General features: G+C 45.3%; 1 protein-coding gene across 3 annotated transcripts; it reads right to left on the reverse strand.

Annotated features, from left to right (window-relative positions):
* Nucleotides 1-1,400: 1,400 nt before the first annotated feature.
* LOC146186780 (uncharacterized) lies at nt 1,401-16,112 on the reverse strand. Of its 3 annotated transcripts, XM_084607401.1 has the most exons (4): nt 15,990-16,112; nt 15,676-15,878; nt 7,422-8,622; nt 1,401-3,060 (listed from the first exon to the last, which is right to left on the reverse strand). In XM_084607401.1, exons 3-4 carry the CDS (start codon nt 8,612-8,614, stop codon nt 2,799-2,801), a joined length of 1,455 nt encoding a protein of 484 aa, XP_084463527.1. In that variant the 5' UTR covers nt 8,615-8,622; nt 15,676-15,878; nt 15,990-16,112; the 3' UTR covers nt 1,401-2,798. The 3 variants fall into 3 exon arrangements, with proteins under 3 accessions (XP_084463527.1, XP_084463528.1, XP_084463526.1); XM_084607402.1 differs by lacking the exon at nt 15,990-16,112 and having other exon boundaries at nt 7,422-8,632; nt 15,676-15,941; XM_084607400.1 differs by lacking the exon at nt 15,990-16,112 and having other exon boundaries at nt 15,676-15,940.
* Between the last annotated feature and the right edge of the window lie 4,000 nt (nt 16,113-20,112).

A 20,112-nucleotide genomic window follows, 5' to 3' on the forward strand; every position in this document is an offset into this window, starting at 1 on the left:
CCCATTTTATTCTACTTGGCCACCTACTGGAAAACGCTGACTGCCAACTGGTAGACATCTCGACACAGCTAATTCCAGTTGAGCACCAGCTGAAACCATTTGAAACCAGTTAGAATCAGCTCAAATTATTCTGAAATTTTTCCTCATTATTCGGTCGAGTACAATGGTTCGTACTTTGACTGAAAAAATATGAGACTCGCTTTGGAAATAGGTAAGCTTCGATTCGACGAACAGCTTTTGAAGCATCAATGGAATACCAGGAAGAACATGATATAAGTAAAATCACTAACCTTGGACACCTTGCACTCAATCCGCCTTTTTCAAAAAATGTGGCGCCCTCTGCGAGTGATTGAAAATTCGTTGGCTACTGGTTGAAAACGTCTGTGGCGCCAGTGAAATGACGGTTTGTGTTCTGGACAGCTACCGCCATCTGTCGCCTACACCTGTCACTAATATTACCTACACATGGCCTCCGAGATCGGTTACGGCTGCGCCGATCGCAGAGGCCAGGAACTGCGCATGTGCAGCTTGGGCTGATGATTTGTTTTCAACCAGGGGAGAGGCGCGCATGCGCAGAGCGGCCTTGTGAAAAAGGCGGATTGTGCAAAACCCGAATTCAAGCCAGAATTTCAAAGAAGCCATTCAAAAGAAAGAAAAGTAAGAGAAATAAAAGAAGCATTTCAGATATGGGAAGCCGGAGAAGACTTGTGCGGAAGCACACCATCAGTTACGCTACCAAGTCAGGAGATAAACCTAATAAAGAAGCGTAGGTGTGTGGGGAAGTAATACTGTCAGTGCAGTGAGATTGCGAGACTTTTTTTTTTTCATAGGATGCGCGTGGACCGTTTTAAATGCAACCCTGTTATGAATAAACCATAGTTGTCATTGCGCGCTTGTCCTGTGCACGTCAGTTTTTCTGCTTCCTTGAGCGTTTGTTTATACCATATCGCGCAAATTTCAAGAAATGTTCAACTAACTAGCCCCCATTACTGCTTTGCTATCAGGAGGACGGTTTGACTATTTTTCGGAACAAACCTCAAAATTCGACACTTTTTCTAGCTCTCAGGGGGGGGGGGGGGGGGGGGGGAGGCGGGCCCGGTTTATTTGAACCCTTTGAACCCTGGTTAATGCGACCCTGATAAGGGATAAAAGCGTTGTTTTTGTCATCCTTTAGAAGTTTCCACAACCAAAATGACAAAGAATGAATTCAGACACGAATAAAATGAAGAGATCAGGAAGAGAGGCTTACGATTACAAGGCAGCTATAAATCACTGCATGACGTCTGCTTGGGTGTTACAATCTATAGTGTAGGTTATAATTATTTTTAGTCATCCTAACACAGGTGACTGAATATGATTTCGGCACTCATCGGTAAAACCTAAAAAGAAAGGCAGAAACATTGAGAGACGTGTAAACTTTATTTGGTTGCTGAGTAAAACAAAGGCAAATATTTCATTTAATCAAATTACAACGAAATGTACGATTGGTCGGTGAGACAGCAGACTTGGGGCAGCAAGTTAACCAGTAAGGATTATTTTCTCTTTATTTTAAATACCGAAATTTCACCAGATATTACACCTGTGTTCAAGAAAACTGTTCAGCAGGGGACCAATCTCACTGTTTTATCATGCAACATAAAAGAACTGTTTACGCCGTACAGTTCATGCTCAAGGCAAAATTATCCAAAACATATTTAATATCGTTGCCAAGCGAAAGCTCAAATGCACACCTACCTACCTTGACAGTTCAGAAATTCCGAGTCACAACTGAGCTCAGTTTCTTTGAGACAAGCAATAAGCACATTTGACTGCATCCTTTTGAGTATTAGGGTAATAAATATCCCGTTTTGTAAATAGGCGCCATGCGGAATTTACACGCAAGGTCATCAGTTTTATTCATTGCCGAAAGCGCCTAAAATTGACAAATGTTTCCTTATAGCCGATTATATAGAAAGAGATGCCGTTCACGACTGCAGGCTCAGCGGAGAGTAACGTAGCCCCTTCAGTTGTCACGGTGGACGCGGCGCCAGCACCACGTACGTAGGATTGCAGTGACGCTATGTCCACATTACGTCTCGTACTCGTTGCGGCAGTGATAACACGGAGGAAGGAAATACAGAAAAGGTCATGCCCTTACATTCACAGCTCTCACGGGATGCCCATGTTTAATGAGATACTATATATATAACTGCATGGCGCGTCCACTTGAGTGTATGATAGCAGTGCTCGCTAATGGTTTCAAAAGCGACACATGCAGCCAGAAGAAATCGTACGAAGCGAAACACAATTGACTTAAGTACCGTAACGTAAAATATTTAAAAATCAGCCGAAGACGCAGTAAGACATGCTCAAGCAATGTGCCTACAACAGAGCACATTCCGATGAGGAATAATTTTTTCCCTTCTTATTACACTTCCGTTCAGATGCCCTGAATATCGCTTTTAGTAAGTTTGTTATGGAGAGAATACCTGTTTGTCATGAAGAGCACAGAAGCGCGTTCTAAATAACAAAATCTGTGTAACTTTTGACACATATCCTATTGGACGACCTTTGAAAGCCACGTTGTGGCTCGGTTTGTTACAGTGATAGTACGATTCACCACTCCTCAGAAACATTAGACTGACGTTTGAATTCGTGATATCATGAGAGACACTTTTCATTACCCGCCGCTAACACGAATATCCTATACTGAATGTCCTTCCTCCGCAGTGCACCGGGTTGCCGGTTGCACGCTAACTTGCGACTTTGGTTCTCAAGCCGGGTACAAGAATCACAACCTCCTTGCCTTCAGCGGGCAGCTATTCTTCCGCGCTGTTTCCGAATCGGTGTTTGAGGCTGAGGTAGACGTGCGGCTTGGCTCGCATCTTGAGGAACAGCATGGTGGCGATGACGATAGCGAGCACCACTGTGACGGTGATGAGGAGTCCCAACGCGACGCGCATCGCCACGTTGATCTCCTTCCAGCCCGGATGTTCCAGGGAGACACTCTCCGCGCACGGCATGTCGGCGCTGTTCAGCTTGGCGATCAACCTGCCCTCCAACTCCTTCGGGCTGCCGCACCTGCAGAGTACACCGCGGCTTTTAACGCTTTTGGGAAGAAAACGCCAGGTAACAGCAGACCAGACTGTGTTAAGGGAATGTCAAACAGGCAACCTCAGGTTCTTAAATATGGCCCAGTAGCGCTGTCTCTCGGCTACAAGTAACAAATACCACTTTACCCAAAAGAAAGATTTTTACTTGTATCCGTGAGAAAGCTACCAACAATACTAATGGATAGTATAATGCCCAATGGCACCTTCATAATGAATTCCTTTATATGTCAAAGAGCTTGATGGCACGTAATGCACTTCCAGTGGCCCTTTCATATGGTAATTATTGTTCAGTAGGTTTGAAATTTAGCGATATTAACCTTATTTTTAATCAGCATGTCAATATTTCAAAGAAAAAGATCCCTCATTCTGAGGTGATTGCTTATACTATTTCTATTGGGTTCGCATATGCCCACATCATGAAAATAATATACTGTTATATTCATACTTTTTTTATTAACTCCTGTTTAAATATGTGTCATGTACAAAAATCTGTTATTATAATAAAGAAAAATGAAAGCTTGCTAAACAGGTTGACGTACAAAGTGGAAGTGTCGATCACCAAGACAAATACCGGCGTGCAATTTGGTGCTCTGACTCGATATAGTTCTGTGTACGAAGTCGAGTCCTTCAATCTGTTAAGAGTTTCGTCAGATTTCTAAAACCCACAGTTTCACGGAAATTTCCATGCAGATGAGCAATTGATAATCTTCATACTGCGCTCGCAAATGTGGATGCAACAACTGGAACTGATAAATGAGCAAAAATCTTAATATTTGCCTCCGCCCCACAAAATGCTACACAACTGAACAGTCTCTTTCAGGAAACATTACTTCAGTACCTTAGGATTTACAAAGAACTTCAAAAGTCGTCTCACCGACCAGTCACATCCCCCACATAATTTCCACTATACTCGCAGACCAAACTGTGGCCCTGCAGCGAAGGCTAGGCAGGAAAGGCAAGGCAATGTTTTTTTCGTGACTGTCACTTGAAACATGGCCTACCTCCTTCTACTCATCCCGTAACGTCTCTGGAAATCCCCCCCCCCCTCTCTTCTTTAAACAATACGGGCATGAAGGCCTGTCTCCTTCCCTTCCCCTTCCAGCTTAGCCTTAGCATCTGTTATATTTATTGTTTCATTACTGAATTAAACATGATCATTGTACTCAATCACAATTTCGCCTCAGCGCAGAAAGAAGCAGTATTATCCTCATACAGCATGTCAGCCTCAGGGCTGACATTGGTGTGGGAATCATGTATTCTTGAAGTGCTTGAAAATTGTTTCCTAGTTGTCAGTACGTAATGGGAAAAGAAAGTTCATAATTCGCTAGAGCAGGAAGTACATTTGGTACTTGCAAAATTCGCCCTCGCCATTTCTAACAAAACTGCACTCACTTGCTGCCTGCTGATAAGTCGATCACGGATATCTCTAACTCGATGGGGAACGCGAAATAGTTCGGTATATTGATAATAGGATATATAAAGCATTCCATCAGATGAGCTCCGCCGTGGTTCTGAAGCGCGAATACAGGGCACCCCAGTTAGATGCTTGCCCCCTGCTTCGACGTGCTGCCGCCGGCATGTTGAAGTTGAAGTTGAAAGTTTATTTTTGAATCAAAAAACAACGTACAAGAATATAGAGCGAGAGGTCCCATAAAGCCCACGGCAGCCCACCGCAGCGAAGTCACGTGCACGCATCTGCTGGCCGAGTGTCACCTCGCGCCAGGCGTCGAAAAGAGGGGCGCATTGAGCGCACCTCCACGTGCCGCTCCTTGGACGCGAGCATATGCTCCAAATATTTAGTAAGGACAGATGGGAGCACCGGGCTTCACGCTGCTCACACCTCACATGTCGCATCGCGTAGCACAAGCGCCATTGTGATTTGAGTTGACATCAAAGCTGTTGCGGATGGTGCTCTGGGAAAAGCAGCCGTTGATCTTAACAGGTCTGTTGTACACTAGAAACGCTATATTGCAGTGAAAATAGAGAACAGTTGATTTCTTGGCGAGAACAGCCGCAAACCCTTTGGTCAGCTAGGCTGGCTTCACTGCACGACAACCGGTGCATTGAACTCGGAGTTCCTCTCATGACAGCAGTGTCGCGTTGAAAAGAACCACTCAGACCGAAGAGCATTTTCACTCAGACTCAACGTTCACCTCGTGAAGTGGTTTTAGAGCGTTAGCGCTACCAGCGCTACCAGCCGGCCCGGCTCCGAGCACGAAAGCTGATCGTGGAGGCGCCGTTAAGAGAAGCGCCCCTTGCACGACGCGCACGACGCGCAGTTCGACATATCTAAAGTTCACCGGGAATTCGACAAAGCGAGCACCATTCCTCTATTTTTCATTGGGTTTACGAGGAAATATTTTGAGAGCTCGATATAAGCAATAATTCGATATATTCTAAGTCGTTTGGTATAACTACCTAAAATATTTGTAACCGCGCCGGCTCAGAGGTCTGCTTCGAAGTCAACTACTGATAACCGCGAACGCTGCTTAAAACCAGTTGGTTTTGAGAGAGCATAAACTTCACGGAGGCACAGTTCTTGTTGACGCGATATGTTTTACTTACAGGAGCGGAAATATTGCGCAAGGGGGACACAGAGCAAAGTTTAATAACTAGAAAGGTGCATATTAAGGTCACAATGTTTCTCACACGATTAGGTTATGATCTCTGCAAGCATGGTGAATAATTGTCGTGAAACCGCAAAAATTAAAGCGGGAAATTTGAAACAACGCTTATGAATCTCTTGTAGGGGCAGAAAATACGCTGCGTGGTTTTGCCGGTTTAACAGGAAGGTGCTTAGCTGTGAATGCTAAACAAGACGAAAACGTAAAAATCTCATTTAGTTCGGCAGCGCGGAAAATGATATTTGCGGTCTTTTGCCCTCTACTAAAATGAAGTCAGGGAATACAATACAAAAAAATAAGTGCAACTACAAACTGGCAATAAAATACGTATTTCCGGAAACGAACACTGCAAGTGTATAACTTCCTTTTCATATGCACAAATTTTATTCCTCTTCTGGGAAACAGTTTTTGTACGCAATTTTTCAGATGTTCTTTAACATCACGAAAACAGTCAACATATCCCCAAATTCTACCTCGGCAGACTTCTGTTTGCTATTATATTAAAAAAAAAAAAACGCAGAATAGGTTTTTCTATCGCACTCATTCTTATTATTATTATTATTATTATTATTATTTTTTTTTTTTTTGTTAGCTGATGCACAGAATGTATCCCGAGACGCACCCGACAGACAAATGCATATCTGCCGAACGGAGACGGCCGGCTTCGCACACACTCTGTGGAATTGCAACAAGTACCAGGAAGAAGCTAAGTCTGGGAGGGTCCCGCCGCGACTTGAAGCAGCCGCAGGGAGCTACAATCAAGAGGAACAACTCTGGGCCGTCCAGCAGGTCATCAAGGCGCTGGCTCGGCAGGAAACCAGCGAGCCGGCCACGGCGAGCGGGGACTCAGGCCGCGCGGCCGGTGCCAAGAGAACGACGTAGGCCCCGTCCGGAGCGCGCGCGCGCGTTCTACTGCAGGCCACAAATAAACGTTTTACCAATCCAAATGTTAGCGCAGGACAGTGAGAACCAAATTTTGGCTCGGATATGCAGATTAGACTATCTCTGTCAATATGTTCATAAAGATATCTTTAAATATTCCACAGTTGCCTCATAATTATTTAAAACGCGCCTCATTCTCCTTTTTTTATGGAACGCCTTAATTACTTAGTTTGAGCGAAGAACTAACTTCAGAAGAAATATTTCAGTAGAAATCGGAAGCTTACCACTTACGTCAATCTGCTCGTTAAAAGTGTCTTAAATATTTTTTTCAATAACTCAGCCCATTAAGTTTGTATTCACGTTTTGACTACTCGCCGCGAGCGCAAAAAATTTTTCAAAAGCAAATTTTTTCACGCATCGGAAGCATAGACCATTCGTAATACCAACTTCATAACAGCATGTTTTAATATTCTACAGGTACATACCTCATAATTAAAATGTTGCCCAGAAGCCCCGATCGATTATTATAATTTGGGCATGGTAAAAACTAGGTCGTACATGAGGAAGTAAAAAAAAGGATGTACAAATGGTGTAATTTAGTATGAATAAAAAACGACAAATCACAGAAACATATCCAAACAATTTCTGGTTATATTATTATCGATCATAGTTTAAACTTGCTTTCCTACAGTCCAATTTCAAGAAATGAAAATAAATCTTCTCGGAGAAATAAAAAAGTATGACTCGTGAGCATGCTGTGGAATATAGCAAACCTTCGGAAGGCCTGCGGCTATGTAAGATTGAATACAATAAAATAGCTTACCTTAGTTTGCCGTCAATGACATCCCTCTTGACAACATGCGGCATCCACTCCAGTTTACAGTCGCACTTCCAGTCGTTATCAGCGAAGTCGACCTTGGTCACGTAGTCCCAGTGAAGAAGAGACTCCGGTAGAGTCTTCAGCGCCGTCTGGCGAACGTAGAATTCGTCCACTTCGATCTTTCCATCGCTGCCGTTGTATGTGAACGCCCGCTTATCGATGACGGTCAACCTCGGACAAAAACTTATATCTATGGACTTAAGACTTGTGACGTCACTGAAAGCGTGCGTTTCGATGGTCGTGAGGTCCCCCATGTACTTCAGCGAGAGACTTCTCAGAGAGGTTAGATTGTAGAAGCTGTAAGGCTTGATCACCGTGATGGGATTCCTTCCCAAGTCAAGGTGACTAAGCTGGCCGAGCCGGTGCAGACCCCTAAAGGGAACCTCGATGAACCCATTACCACTCAGGTCCAGCCATTTCAGACCGGTCAGACTGTCAAAGTCGTTCTGTCTGAGCGCGCTTAGCCCCGTGCTCTGAAGGCTCAGCTTGCTAAGCGAAGTGAGCTTTACAAGCGCGTTGCCATTAAACTCCATGAGTGGGTTGTGAGCCAAGTTGAGTTCAGTGAGGTTGCTGAGATGGTCGAAGTCCTTGGGATAAAGTGTCGACAGCTTGTTGTAACTAAGGTCGAGGTACTGAAGGTTCTTCAAGCCGCTGAATACCTCTTCTTCGAGCGAGGCCAGACGATTGTGGGACAGCGTGAGGCGGTTCAGATCTGTGAACATTCGCAGGGCCGTGAACGCGATGAACTGGATGCGATTGTGTGACAAGTCGAGCACGTGAACTCCAGGAGCGGCGTAAAAGTACGTGTCCAACACGTGGGAGAGGTTGTTGCCAGCGAGGCTTAGTTCGATCACGTGGTTTGGCAGGGCCACCCTGTTCAGCGTGGAGATGTGTTTGTAGGAGCAGTCGACCTTTTTCGGAACCACGTCAGTGTAGCAGGCGCATTGATGCGCCTTACACAGATCCGTAGGGGTTGTCACCGGAAGGTTAGGTCGGAGCGTGTCGTTCGTCCCGTTAGCTTCTGAATGTTCATTGCTGCCAGTGCTGGTAAGAATACCGCCGAGGATGTTACACTGCGCACTGCTCACGAGGAAAGCTAACAGCAGCACAGAGGACGCTTTCTGATGGATGACCATGGTGAAGCCTGCAGAACACTGAATAAAGAAAAAAAATATGAACATACAATCTCCAACAAATTTCACTAAAGTATGTATGGTATCGCCAGTACAACATAAGCAGATGAAAAAAAGGTCGTGAAAGTCCATATCATGCTCAGTCCCTAGGAATATGCAAGAACATTTGAGCAATGTTGCCGAACCCTAATTCCAGCTTGCAATTTGAAAAACATCCCCAGATCGTGACAAATCTTATTTTTTTTATTAATATCTGCCGCTTTGGCTCAATTTACTTTTTTCAGGACAAGGAGGACACGCATGATTCAAGTCGCATAAAAAGACAAAGCGCAACGCAAAACTACAGCACCGAATCAGGCGACAGGGTCATGTGCCGTCTGTATACATATCTGTCAGTCTTGTCTCATTGTGCGCCGCCTTTTCTGATAGTAAGTATGCACTAAAATGTCCAAGTATCTACCTTAACAATGGCAGCCTTCGCTTATTCCCTTAGGGGCTTAGGTTAAGGAGGAGTGACACGTGCGATCAGGTTTGTTGATATACAGCACTTAGCACGCTGCTTCCATAGCAACAACGCAAGCTTTTCGCAAACTAAAGATAAGTCCATCAGACGCTACAAGAATGCACTCATTTGCAATTTATGATTTGTTTAACCTGCGCAGGGAAACATTATAGTCATTACGTTGGTATCGTATACTGAAGCTGAAGCTACCCCCTCCATTTATTTTTTGTTTATTTTTAATCCCAAATCCATTGAAAGGAGTAGCAGGTTTTGCTATATCCGCCAGAAAATCAATCTCATTCGAAGCTGTGCACGTGGCATTGCTTTCTTCTGATGTCGAAAAGCGGCGCGCACACGACTGCGCCACGGCGCGGGCTGTACTAACGACGCACCGCGCACGTTTCGCTTATGTTTGTTTATATTTATACAGTACACCGGATTTCTTTTGGCAGCCAAGGCAGCTGTGGATGTATCACTCCGAATAAAATCAGGCGTCGTCTAAAATAAAACAAAAAAAGCACACAAGAACTGAAATACACTGTGAACTCGACAGGCACGTAATACGTCCTAATGCACGGTATACATCGGAAGCAAAAACAAAATAAAAAAGACTCGACGTGCACAGTCTGGGCGCTGGCAGCACGCTCGGTATAAATTCATATCCAGAACAATTGTCCTGCAGCGATACAGAAAAGGAATCGCTTAAAAACAACGCGCTTCTTTACAAATGATCTTTTAAAGCGGATAAGAAAGGTTCATGCAAGCGTACACTGCTGTTGAAGGACGTTGCTCTGTGGTACTACTTTACCTCACTACAAAAGGGGCTAGTTACCGATAAATCCCCGACGTCACGTTTGTTTAAAACTTTTTATTTCGTGTCCCTCTCGATGTTTTATACGAGATGATGTCGTTCACTGCAAAAAAAAAAAAGTTTAATGTAGTTGAAAGCGATTCAGTTATCAACAAAAGTTTAGCGTTGGCATACCATATTGTCTTCTAAGATTAGGGCCTCTGTCTTAAAACAAACAAATAAACATAGATGAACCTGGCAGCTTACGATGGGTTTTACGGTATTCGTTTGAAGTAGACGGCTTCATGGCATGTCGAAATAAAAAGAAGCTCAACGCTCAGCTAAGTCAGCCGGTAAGAATTTCGTTTAGCTAAGGTGCAAGGAAACAGCAACCGCCGCTGGCCTAAACTTGTCACCTCGAATCGCGACAAAGCGCTAGCAATCATACTCGTCCTGCCGGTCGACATCAAAATGAAGTGTTTTACCTCATGAAGTGCAATTAGGCTGAAACTTTGGCTGATCTGGCAAATATTATATCTGATTGTGTAACTGTGGCGAGACGTTTTAAAATCTCGATATTATTAAACAATACTTGCTTTAAGTTTATACTATAAGCAGATGTCTTGGATAAATTTGTTAAATAACTTACTTGCACACATTACAGAAAATTTAATATCAACTCCTTTCATTCCGGCTCATATACACCCAGAACTACATAGCTGCGTTTTTATTCCGCACTTGCTCAAGTTGACAGTTTCTTTGGTAGTAATTTAATTGAGGATACCCACTATGAGATATGGGGTGGGGGAATTCCCATTTGCATTACCATACGCCGTAAAACAGATCAGTGAAATAATTTGTGTCTGGGCTTAGTGTATGAGCATATGTGCGCCCAAATTTCAGTGAATGCTCGAACTGGGAAGCAGGGGACCTCAGCTATCCATTTGAATAAAAAGGCAAGCAAGATAGCGAACAAAAGGGCCAACTGAAGAGACGACAAATGACGTAACTGTTCTTGTTAGCACTTCCTTTGTTTAAGAAGTATCAACTAGTCCCCCTGAGCGCTCTGATTTGATCCCTTTACCACTGCATATATTTAACGCAGTTCACAAAAGTACGCTTCCCCTCTTTAACTTCTGTTGGCGAATGAGCAAAGAGATACCTATACCGGAGCCGCCAGTTCGGCGTAAGCACACCGACCACCAGGTATACTAGACTTGAGCTCACGAGAGCGCAGTCATGAGAGTGCATACGGTACACTCAAAAGGGTAGTTCACATTTGATAACGATTATCTTCCCGATATCTTCTTCGGCGAATTCGCACTTTGTCAAAGCACCATATTATGTACGTAGTGATAGCTTCTATGACATCGGTGAGTTCTGTTTTGCGAAAGCGCGGCTGGAGGACAGTGGAAAAGTTCTAAAAGAATAAATGCTGGCAAGGTGGAATCACTGCGAAATGTGGCTCCTACACATTCTCCCTTTTTTGTTTTCTAGCCGGCGAATACGGAACGTTTAGGTGGTAACATAAAACAAAAGCAGATGAGGTTTCGCGCTACAACGACATGCGCAACGAATTCTATCGCCACGAAACTCCTCACGGTTTTTCTAAATTGTGCTTTCACAGAACTGCAGAAGCACGAAGAGTTTCGCACAAGACCCTTCCTGGTACCTAAGGCGTTCAGGTATCTACGCCGCGATAAGCCAACACGAACGGAGGACCCGAGTGACCTCGCTGTCTGAGTCAGTTCTAAGCAGAATCCCCGAGCCTTTATCTACGAGAAAGGTAAAAAGCAATTCTTGCCATGGGCGCTTGAAAGGAGGCGCGATAACCTTGGCAGTAAAAGTGTCATTCCAACACTTTGAGTTGCATGGTAGCCTGGCGGAAGTGCAGAATTCTGCCAAGCTTGCTCAAAAAAGAGGCAATAAGTTGAGGTCAGGGCCGAAGAACAAAAAAAAAGTGGGTGACTACTAAACACGCTAAGGAGCGCTGAGTCGGCCTGGTTTGTTCATAATGACGGAAACGACCGAACAGCGCTAACCGGGGGAATGGGGGAGAAGTGGGGGGGGGGGGGGGGGGGGGCGGGGTGAAGAAGTGGACTTCGCCATGTATCTGCTTACCTTGTTTCCCTCGTAATACTTCCCTATACCAATGATTAATTTTGTTGTTCGTCTTTGTTGTTCGTCGGCGCAAGTGTCTATCGCCTTCTCTCCTATCCCGTCTGTCAGCGGTGTTCAGTCATTTCCGCGACTATGAAACATAACGGGCTAGAAAAAATAAATGAAATAATAAACATCCTTTCGCCTTCTTTGGATAATTTACATGGATTACGGTGCTGCCCTAGCTGTGCTCAATAGCATTCGAAGACGCAGACTCCTCAAGTAAGAATGATCCCAATGCCCATTATATGCTTACATAGAAGTATATGTAACAGGCGCTTAAATCTATTGGCTTATCATTCAGTAGCAATAACTGCACACTTTATCACATTTTATACCCTGGAAGGACGTTATACAATATGCACTTCTCAGGTTCTTACGGTTACGATCGCCACTTAACTCCTTTTTCCTCCCTGAAGCTTGGTCTTAACGCTCCAAGTTTTGCTGCACCTTGGACAATAAAGAACATATGAGGGCTAGCAGGGGGGGGGGGGGGGGGTAATGCAAGAGCGCAGCAGCCAATGCGATAGGTGTGGCAATTTCACAGGATGTCTTCTAGAGGGAGGCCTAAGATAGTGGAGAACAAGATAAAAAGAATACCTTCGGGAACACGTCACTAGGTGGCGGCAGGCGTCATCTCAAAAGTGATATGTACTAGTCGGCTCAGTACCTAATTGTTTGTGCGTTATAGGATGTAGTATTATCAATTACGCCGTAATTGCAGCAGTGGAGCTTGTCTTCCTCTAGGGCAATAGATCAAGGTACTCAAGCATTAACCTGGTGATGTATGTACGTTACCGAAGGGGTTGTGTTGCTGAGTAATTATTACACAATAATAAGATGAGGAAAGTTTTTGTAAAGTAATACGCCCGCAAAATACTTCAGTGATTCGGAAAATTATGCAACCGAGTTCAAATGGCTCTATTTTACCCACAATCATAGATGTATTTAAATGCATCCATTCGGAATGAATATTTTGCAGCCAGGAGCTCTGCCTATATAGCATGTAATAAATGAACTTCTTTTCAATCCCGTTTCAGATTTCGCATTTAGGTCTAGATCTTCAAAGTAGCATCAATAAATTGAAAAATAATAATTTGCCGGCTAGTTAACTTTTTTTTGCACTTCCTGGTGCCCGCTTCCACTAATAACGCACTGAAGAGAATACCTTTGTGTTCTCGGTGGCGCCCTCTTAGATCTATTTTTAGGAACCGGTAATAAGCCTAACCAGGGTTCCATCGAATTGAGGTATCTAATGACTCTAGCGCAAGTGCAGGACGAAATAAAAAAGGAGAGGGGGAGAAAACGGCTGGCGGTTTGCTGCGCACATCGTTTTATAGTACAAAGGGCAGAAATCATTTTCAAAGGTGGCTTTTTGCCCTGTTTCTGACACAGACCTGGAAAAAGAACAGGAGACAAAAAAAATCCTCACGCAGTGCCAGTGCTCTTCACGGTATCTGATGTAAAACAACTGACAGAGAAAAGAAACGTCGAAAAATTTAACGTATGCAACGTTATTCGCAAAACTGCCATCTTATAGCCCTCTTGACATCGAGGGAAAGGTAGCACCCCTGAACAGTTCCAACCAGCTGCTGCGGTGGGGACCTTCTAAAGGTAAATGAATGATAAATAAATGTAAAAAAAAACATTGAAAAACAATAAGTGATTGAAATACATGTTTAGAAAAAAAGTGCGACGTTTTTACTACACTTATGAAAAAAAAAAAGCTAGCGAAGCGGAAAAAATAATCAATAATAAATTTGCTTCGCAAGTAAACGAAGGAATTAAGGAAAAATATTACAAGAGTAACAAGGTTGGTCTACTTCACGGGCAAGTAGAGTCTCCCAATTATTTATTAACGAAGTGGAGTCGTGGCAATTCACTAAGTCAGCAGATTAACGCCGAGCGAATCGGCCCAAATCAGCAAGAATTGGTGCGTGCGCACAGTGCATCAATTCCAGCCGTTGTGTAGCGCGAGCGACTTTTCTTACGCCGTAGCGTATACAGTTATTTCCACTTAGAATCCGCCGCCGACGTAGACAGTGGTCGGAGAAAATAGGGCAAACACATAAAATTATAGGGACACATAAGCGCCACCTTTAACTGTATGATGGGAATGCGTTAAAGGCTCCCATTTGCCGCCTCCTCTTACCATTACCGGTTCGTATACATGCACTTTCCTTTAAAATAGGGTGCATACTTATCAACGACACGGTGTTTCATAAAGCGAAGCTTAAGCGTCCTTCTAATTGTCTTCCTGATTCTTAGAAAATACGTCAATGATGGTTATTAAACCTCACGACAACGTTATCAAAACAATAGGGAGGAAATGTTCTGACCACCACTGAAAACACTAATAATAATATGGTTGCCGGTTTCGGATTCATGCAGTCCCTGCATTCGAACGCGGTGGTCTCAGACCTCTCCTAAATAGTGGTGGGGAGTAGACACCTTATACTCACTGATTTTAAGCTATCCACGTAATAATTAGCGCTACGTGTGATTCGGTGCGAACCATAGAAACCATTAGCGACTGCAAGGCTAGCATCAGAATCCCTGTGATTACAGTAGATCCAGTAACCGCACAGGCACATCAGCTGACGCACCTAATAAAAAAAAAAGCTGTTCTTTTTATTCGAAGCAGAACTTATTACTACCAGCTCTAAGAGCAATCTGCTGAATGCATTTGCGTTTTAGCGTTAAGTGTTGTCTATTCACTAAAGCAAGCAATGTTATCAGCCACGGATTCGATATTTACCGAAAAAGAAAGGCCGGGAAGACAATAGCAATTGTACTTTGACTGCTACCACAGCAATGCTACAAGGTCCCTTTTAGAGTATCTTATCGGCCGTAGTCTCACAGCTTTGTCATCCCGTCGGCTCTTCAGCTTGTCGGAGCAGCTTGTCAACCGCGTGTGCCTTCTTGTAATTCGCTGCTTAGAGAAGTTAAAGCTGGCCGACTTTGAGCCTTTAATAATAATTTCACAACAGAAACTTCCTGCTACTTTTAACGAATAAATACCTCATCTCACGGGCATTGGTTAGCAACATCGTCCTTGTCTCTTTGTGTGTCTCTTTCTTTTGTGTATGGCTGTCTGTTCAGTGCCGTTTTTCGTCATAGTTAACGAAATCCACCTCATAGAGTAAACCGTTTCCCAAGCTTCAAAAGCATACCAGACAACCTCAAAGGGCCTTTTTGCGACCACCGTATGCTTTTAGAGATTAAAGGGTCGCATAGATATCCCACACCTTACACCTTACACAATATTGTGATATTGTGGGGAGCATAGGGAGAAACTTGCCGTGGTCGACTTGTAAGGAGGGTACCCATGGCAACAGCAAGCCTATGAGCTCATAGCAGGACGTACCACCTGCGCGGTGATGCTGGCCGTAGACAGCTCACGAAGGGAAGAGTAAATGCCGACGTCTATGAAACTCGTGCCATCCCTTAGCAACGCACCTTCTATGCGAATGATAATGGGTGGAGTACGTTTCGCACGGTACTGCAGGTCATCGCGCATTGATGCTACTAGTGAGCGATTATAATCTGCACCTACATCGACACATCATTCCGAATAGCAACTCAAAAAGTAAACGAAGAACGGAATCTTACCTGACGGGAGAACGGTCGCCGCTGCTAAGACTACCGGCGGGCCGAGGCGTTGTCGTCGGAGGTCCGCCGATAAGGGCGCAAGGCGCGATCTTTGCTCTCTACGTAGATAGGGGCGGCCCGAAGCCAGGCAGAGTCGTTGCCGTGGAGACAACCTAGATAAGCTCTTCGGTGATGACGGTGTATTCGATGATGCCGAGCCAAGCCTACGTGAAGCATACCGCGCGGAGGGGCGCTAGTGAGGAAAGGGAACAGACACAGATGGCGTTGCCGTCCTCATCAAGACTCTCTGATCTTCGAGAGCCCTTCGGCCTTACCTTTTATTTTAGAAACCCGGCGTTAGCGAGCCGCAGTTGCTGATAGCGCCTGCAAACAATTCACATCACGCACTCTTTCCGCTCAATCTGCCGACCCGTGCGAACGGCGGCTGCGGATGGAAGGGTAACGTGATACTGGCCGGGAGAGCCCGGACGTCGGACGGTGCCGTTCTCGAGGAACGCGCAAGCGAAGCAGAGCAGCAAAGGTAGAAGCGGAAGGGCTCACGTAGCCCGCCGACCGCCGTGCACGAGGGCCGCGGGAAAGAGCAGCTTTTCTCTGCTGAACATTCACTTCTTTGCGCGTGTTAGACATCTCTTTATGAAAGGGCGCTGAGTTACGTATGTAGACGGCTTCACTCCAGGATTCGTAACAGCGCAGAGCCTTTGACTTCATGTCAAATGCCTTTCTTCGGTCATGTGGATGAATTAGCCTCAATCAAGAGTTTAGAAAGAAACCTTGAATTGTGTCCTGAGCCATAGAATGAAACACGGACAGAAAATATTGCACTTCTGTTTTGTGGAGAAGTATTTATTGGCTATGGCTTAATCAACTGATCTTTACGAATGCATGTTGTCTCCTCGCAGCAAATTCAAGATGCTTCGGTTGCGTATCATGATAGAAAGACACCCAGAGCCAACACATGCCTTGTTTTTCATTCCTCTTGTCAACACTTTACCTCACCTGCCAACGTACGAGAACAAACTCTGAAACGAGAACTGTTTGGATACTTTGGTCAGTTTATGGGGCATAATGTCCCATGGCGGCTTAGGCCTTGAGGGACGCAGTAATGAAGGACTCTGGATACTTTATCTGCTAGTTTTTGAATGGTACTGTCATTGCACAGTGTATATATATATATATATATATATATATATATATATATATATATATATATATATATATATATATATATATATATATATATATATATATATATATATATATATATATATATATATAATGTAAGAATGGGGGGTTTATTCAGCGGATCAACAGGACTTGATCAGCAGGACTGAGCAGATCAGCTTCGGACACAGCGGCAGCGAACACAGGCAGATCCAGCACGCGCAGCGATCACGATGCCACTGACTGGCATGTTCCTTGTGCACTTCTTCCTCTGCACAATTACCCGCGGGACGAAGAGGAGACATCCTGGCGACTTACGGCGTGAGCAAGACGGCAGGGTCGTAATAGGGTTTGAGGCGCTGGACGTGAACAATCTCGCGTCCGCGCCGGCGTAGATCATGGGACGGCGTAACAGGTTCCACCACATAATTAACCGGAGAGGTGCGCTCCAGAACACGGTATGGGCCATGATATTTAGCAAGAAATTTTGAAGACAGTCCAGGGGCATTGGAAGGTATCCATAGCCACACAAGAGCGCCAGACGAGAAGTGCGGTGTCGAGTTTTGGCTGTCATGGTTGGATTTGTGGCGGTACTGGGTGTTAGCCGTGAATGCGCGGGCGATTTGTCGACAGTCTTCCGCATGCTGGGCTGCTTGAGACGCAGGTGTATACTCTGATATGTCTGGCTGATACGGGAGTATGGTGTCGATTGTTGCAGAGGGGTGACGGCCGTAGAGGAGAAAAAAAGGAGAGAAGCCAGTAGTAGACTGCGTTGCGGTATTGTATGCGTACGTGACATACGGAAGGACGAGGTCCCAGTTTGAGTGGTTGGAGGAGGCGTACATAGAGAGCATGTCGCCAAGGGTACGATTAAAACGCTCAGTGAGGCCATTAGTCTGGGGATGATAGGCGGAGGTGGTTCTATGAATTATGTTGCACTTGGTGAGCAATGCTTTTACAACATCACTCAAGAAAACGCGTCCTCTGTCGCTGAGCAGCTCTCGAGGTGCGCCATGGCGAAGAACAAATCGCTGCAAAATGAAGGAAGCTACTTCTGACGCTGTGGCAGATGGAAGTGCGGCGGTTTCTGCATATCTCGTCAGATGATCAACGGCTACGATAGCCCAGCTGTTGCCGGCCGCAGTGTAGGGAAGCGGCCCGTACAAATCAATGCCGACGCTGTCGAAAGGACGTGGTGGGATGCCACTGACTGGCATGTTCCTTGTGCACTTCTTCCTCTTCACAATATATATATATATATATATATATAAAGCAATCCCTATATATATAGGCGCTGGTGAACACTCTAAAGGTTCGTATACAGGCAACTATAATACCCAAGAAAGTAGCAGGGGGGGACAGCGGCCGATGTAGCTCAGTTGGAAGAGCACCGGACGCGATATTCGGAGGTCGTGGGTTCGGTTCCCACCATCGTTACGTTGTTTTTCCTTCTACTTTGTGTTTGTCTTTCCCCTAAACAGATTACATTACTAGTTTATGTAATTACCGAAGGAAGAAAACATAAAAAAAAGACAAGTACAGTCCCCAATGCTTTCCTTGGCCTTGCCGACAGTTGGCTTCCTTACTTCATATATATATATATATATTGTCACGCACTTCCCGCGGTCCTTATTGAAGGAAGATGAGGTTTGGTGGAACAAGGAGAAGAGGACGAGGAAGCTGGGTCTGTCCGCTGTAGTGTGCTAATCTCCAGCGTATTCTACCATCTGTGTAAATAAACGTCGTAACAAGTGTGGTGGAGTTTGCGGGCTACAGATCACCACGGAACCTCTCCTACTTCGCCGGAGCAGAAGAATTGCTGGGCTACCACCCCTTCGGACGGAGATGGCGCAAGCAGATGGTTCAACACAGCACACGCCAGCAGCTCATCCGACCACCGCACAGCCTTATCGGGAACCCCGGCATTTCTATGGCAAGCCCGGGGAAGACGTGGATGACTGGCTCACCCACTACAATCGGGTGAGCAAATACAACCGCTGGGATGCGACTACCAAGTTGGCGAATGCGGTATTCTTTCTTGAAGAAACTGCGCTAACGTGGTTTGACAATCATGAAGCATCTCTTACCACCTGGGATTGCTTCATGGAAGAAATGAGAGCGGGATTTGGTGACGCCGATGCTCGAAAAAAAAGCGCCGAACAGACTCTGGCTCAACGAGCGCAAGTACCGGGGGAGACCTGCACAACTTACATAGAAGAAGTCCTCAAGCTGTGCAGAATAGTTGATGTTCGGATGAGTGAGGAAGACAGAGTGGGTCATCTCCTGAAAGGAATAGCGCAAGACGTGTACAACTTTCTTATCTGCAAGGACGATTTGAATACCACCGCTGATGTAAGACGACACTGCCGCACGTTTGAATCTTTGAAGCGACGCCGTATCATTCCGAAGTTTGGTCGGCTGCCTAATGTAACAACTGTCGCTAGTGTGGATGTGTCTGAAACGACAAGCCTGGCAGATACAATTCGTCAGATCGTCCGCGAAGAGCTTCGGAGGCATCAAGGTATTGGGGGCCACGTCACACCCGTCTACAGGAGCACCTCTTCGTCTGACAGCCCATCTTCTACCTGTTATGATCCCTCTGCTACGTCTCCTTCGGACACCCGATGCTCTGCTGCTCATCGCCCGAACACCCAGCCTCTCAACATCAATGCCTACAACAGCGAGCACTCTCGTCCTCCTCGTCGACCACATCCAGATCATGAAACGTTTAATACAAGCGACGACGAACCTTATTCATCGAATGAACGTGAGCCGCCAGTGTGTTATGCCTGTGGGATGATCGGCCACATTTCCCGCTTTTGCCGCAACCGTCGTCCGTACCAGCAGTATCGCCGACAGTGGGTGAACTCTCGCACAAGGCTTCCTGCTGAAAATGATGATTCATATAGAAGAACACCTGGCCGGAATGAGTACAGATCAACAGCTAGCCGACAAGAACGCAGAATGGTGCTGAACCGAAACGAATCACCGGCCTCTGACCGTAGCCTGACACCACCACCTCGGCGCCTACGACAATCCCCTTCTCCCCGACGACGTTCGCCACCTCCGGGAAACTAGTGAGTGCGGCCGATGGAGGTGAGGTCGCAAATGATTCTAGCTTACCCATACCTCTGCCCGTTTCGATGTTAAAGAACCGAATTGAAGTGTTTGTGGACGGTGTACGTGCTATGGCGTTGTTGGACACAGGTGCAACTATTTCTATTATAAGTCTCGCTTTTAAAAACTGCCTTGGTCGTAAAATTATGTTTGCTTGGG

This window comes from Amblyomma maculatum, chromosome 6 (assembly GCF_055883805.1).
Source record: "Amblyomma maculatum isolate TAMU_Amacu chromosome 6, ASM5588380v1, whole genome shotgun sequence".
NCBI classification, from domain to species: domain Eukaryota; kingdom Metazoa; phylum Arthropoda; class Arachnida; order Ixodida; family Ixodidae; genus Amblyomma; species Amblyomma maculatum.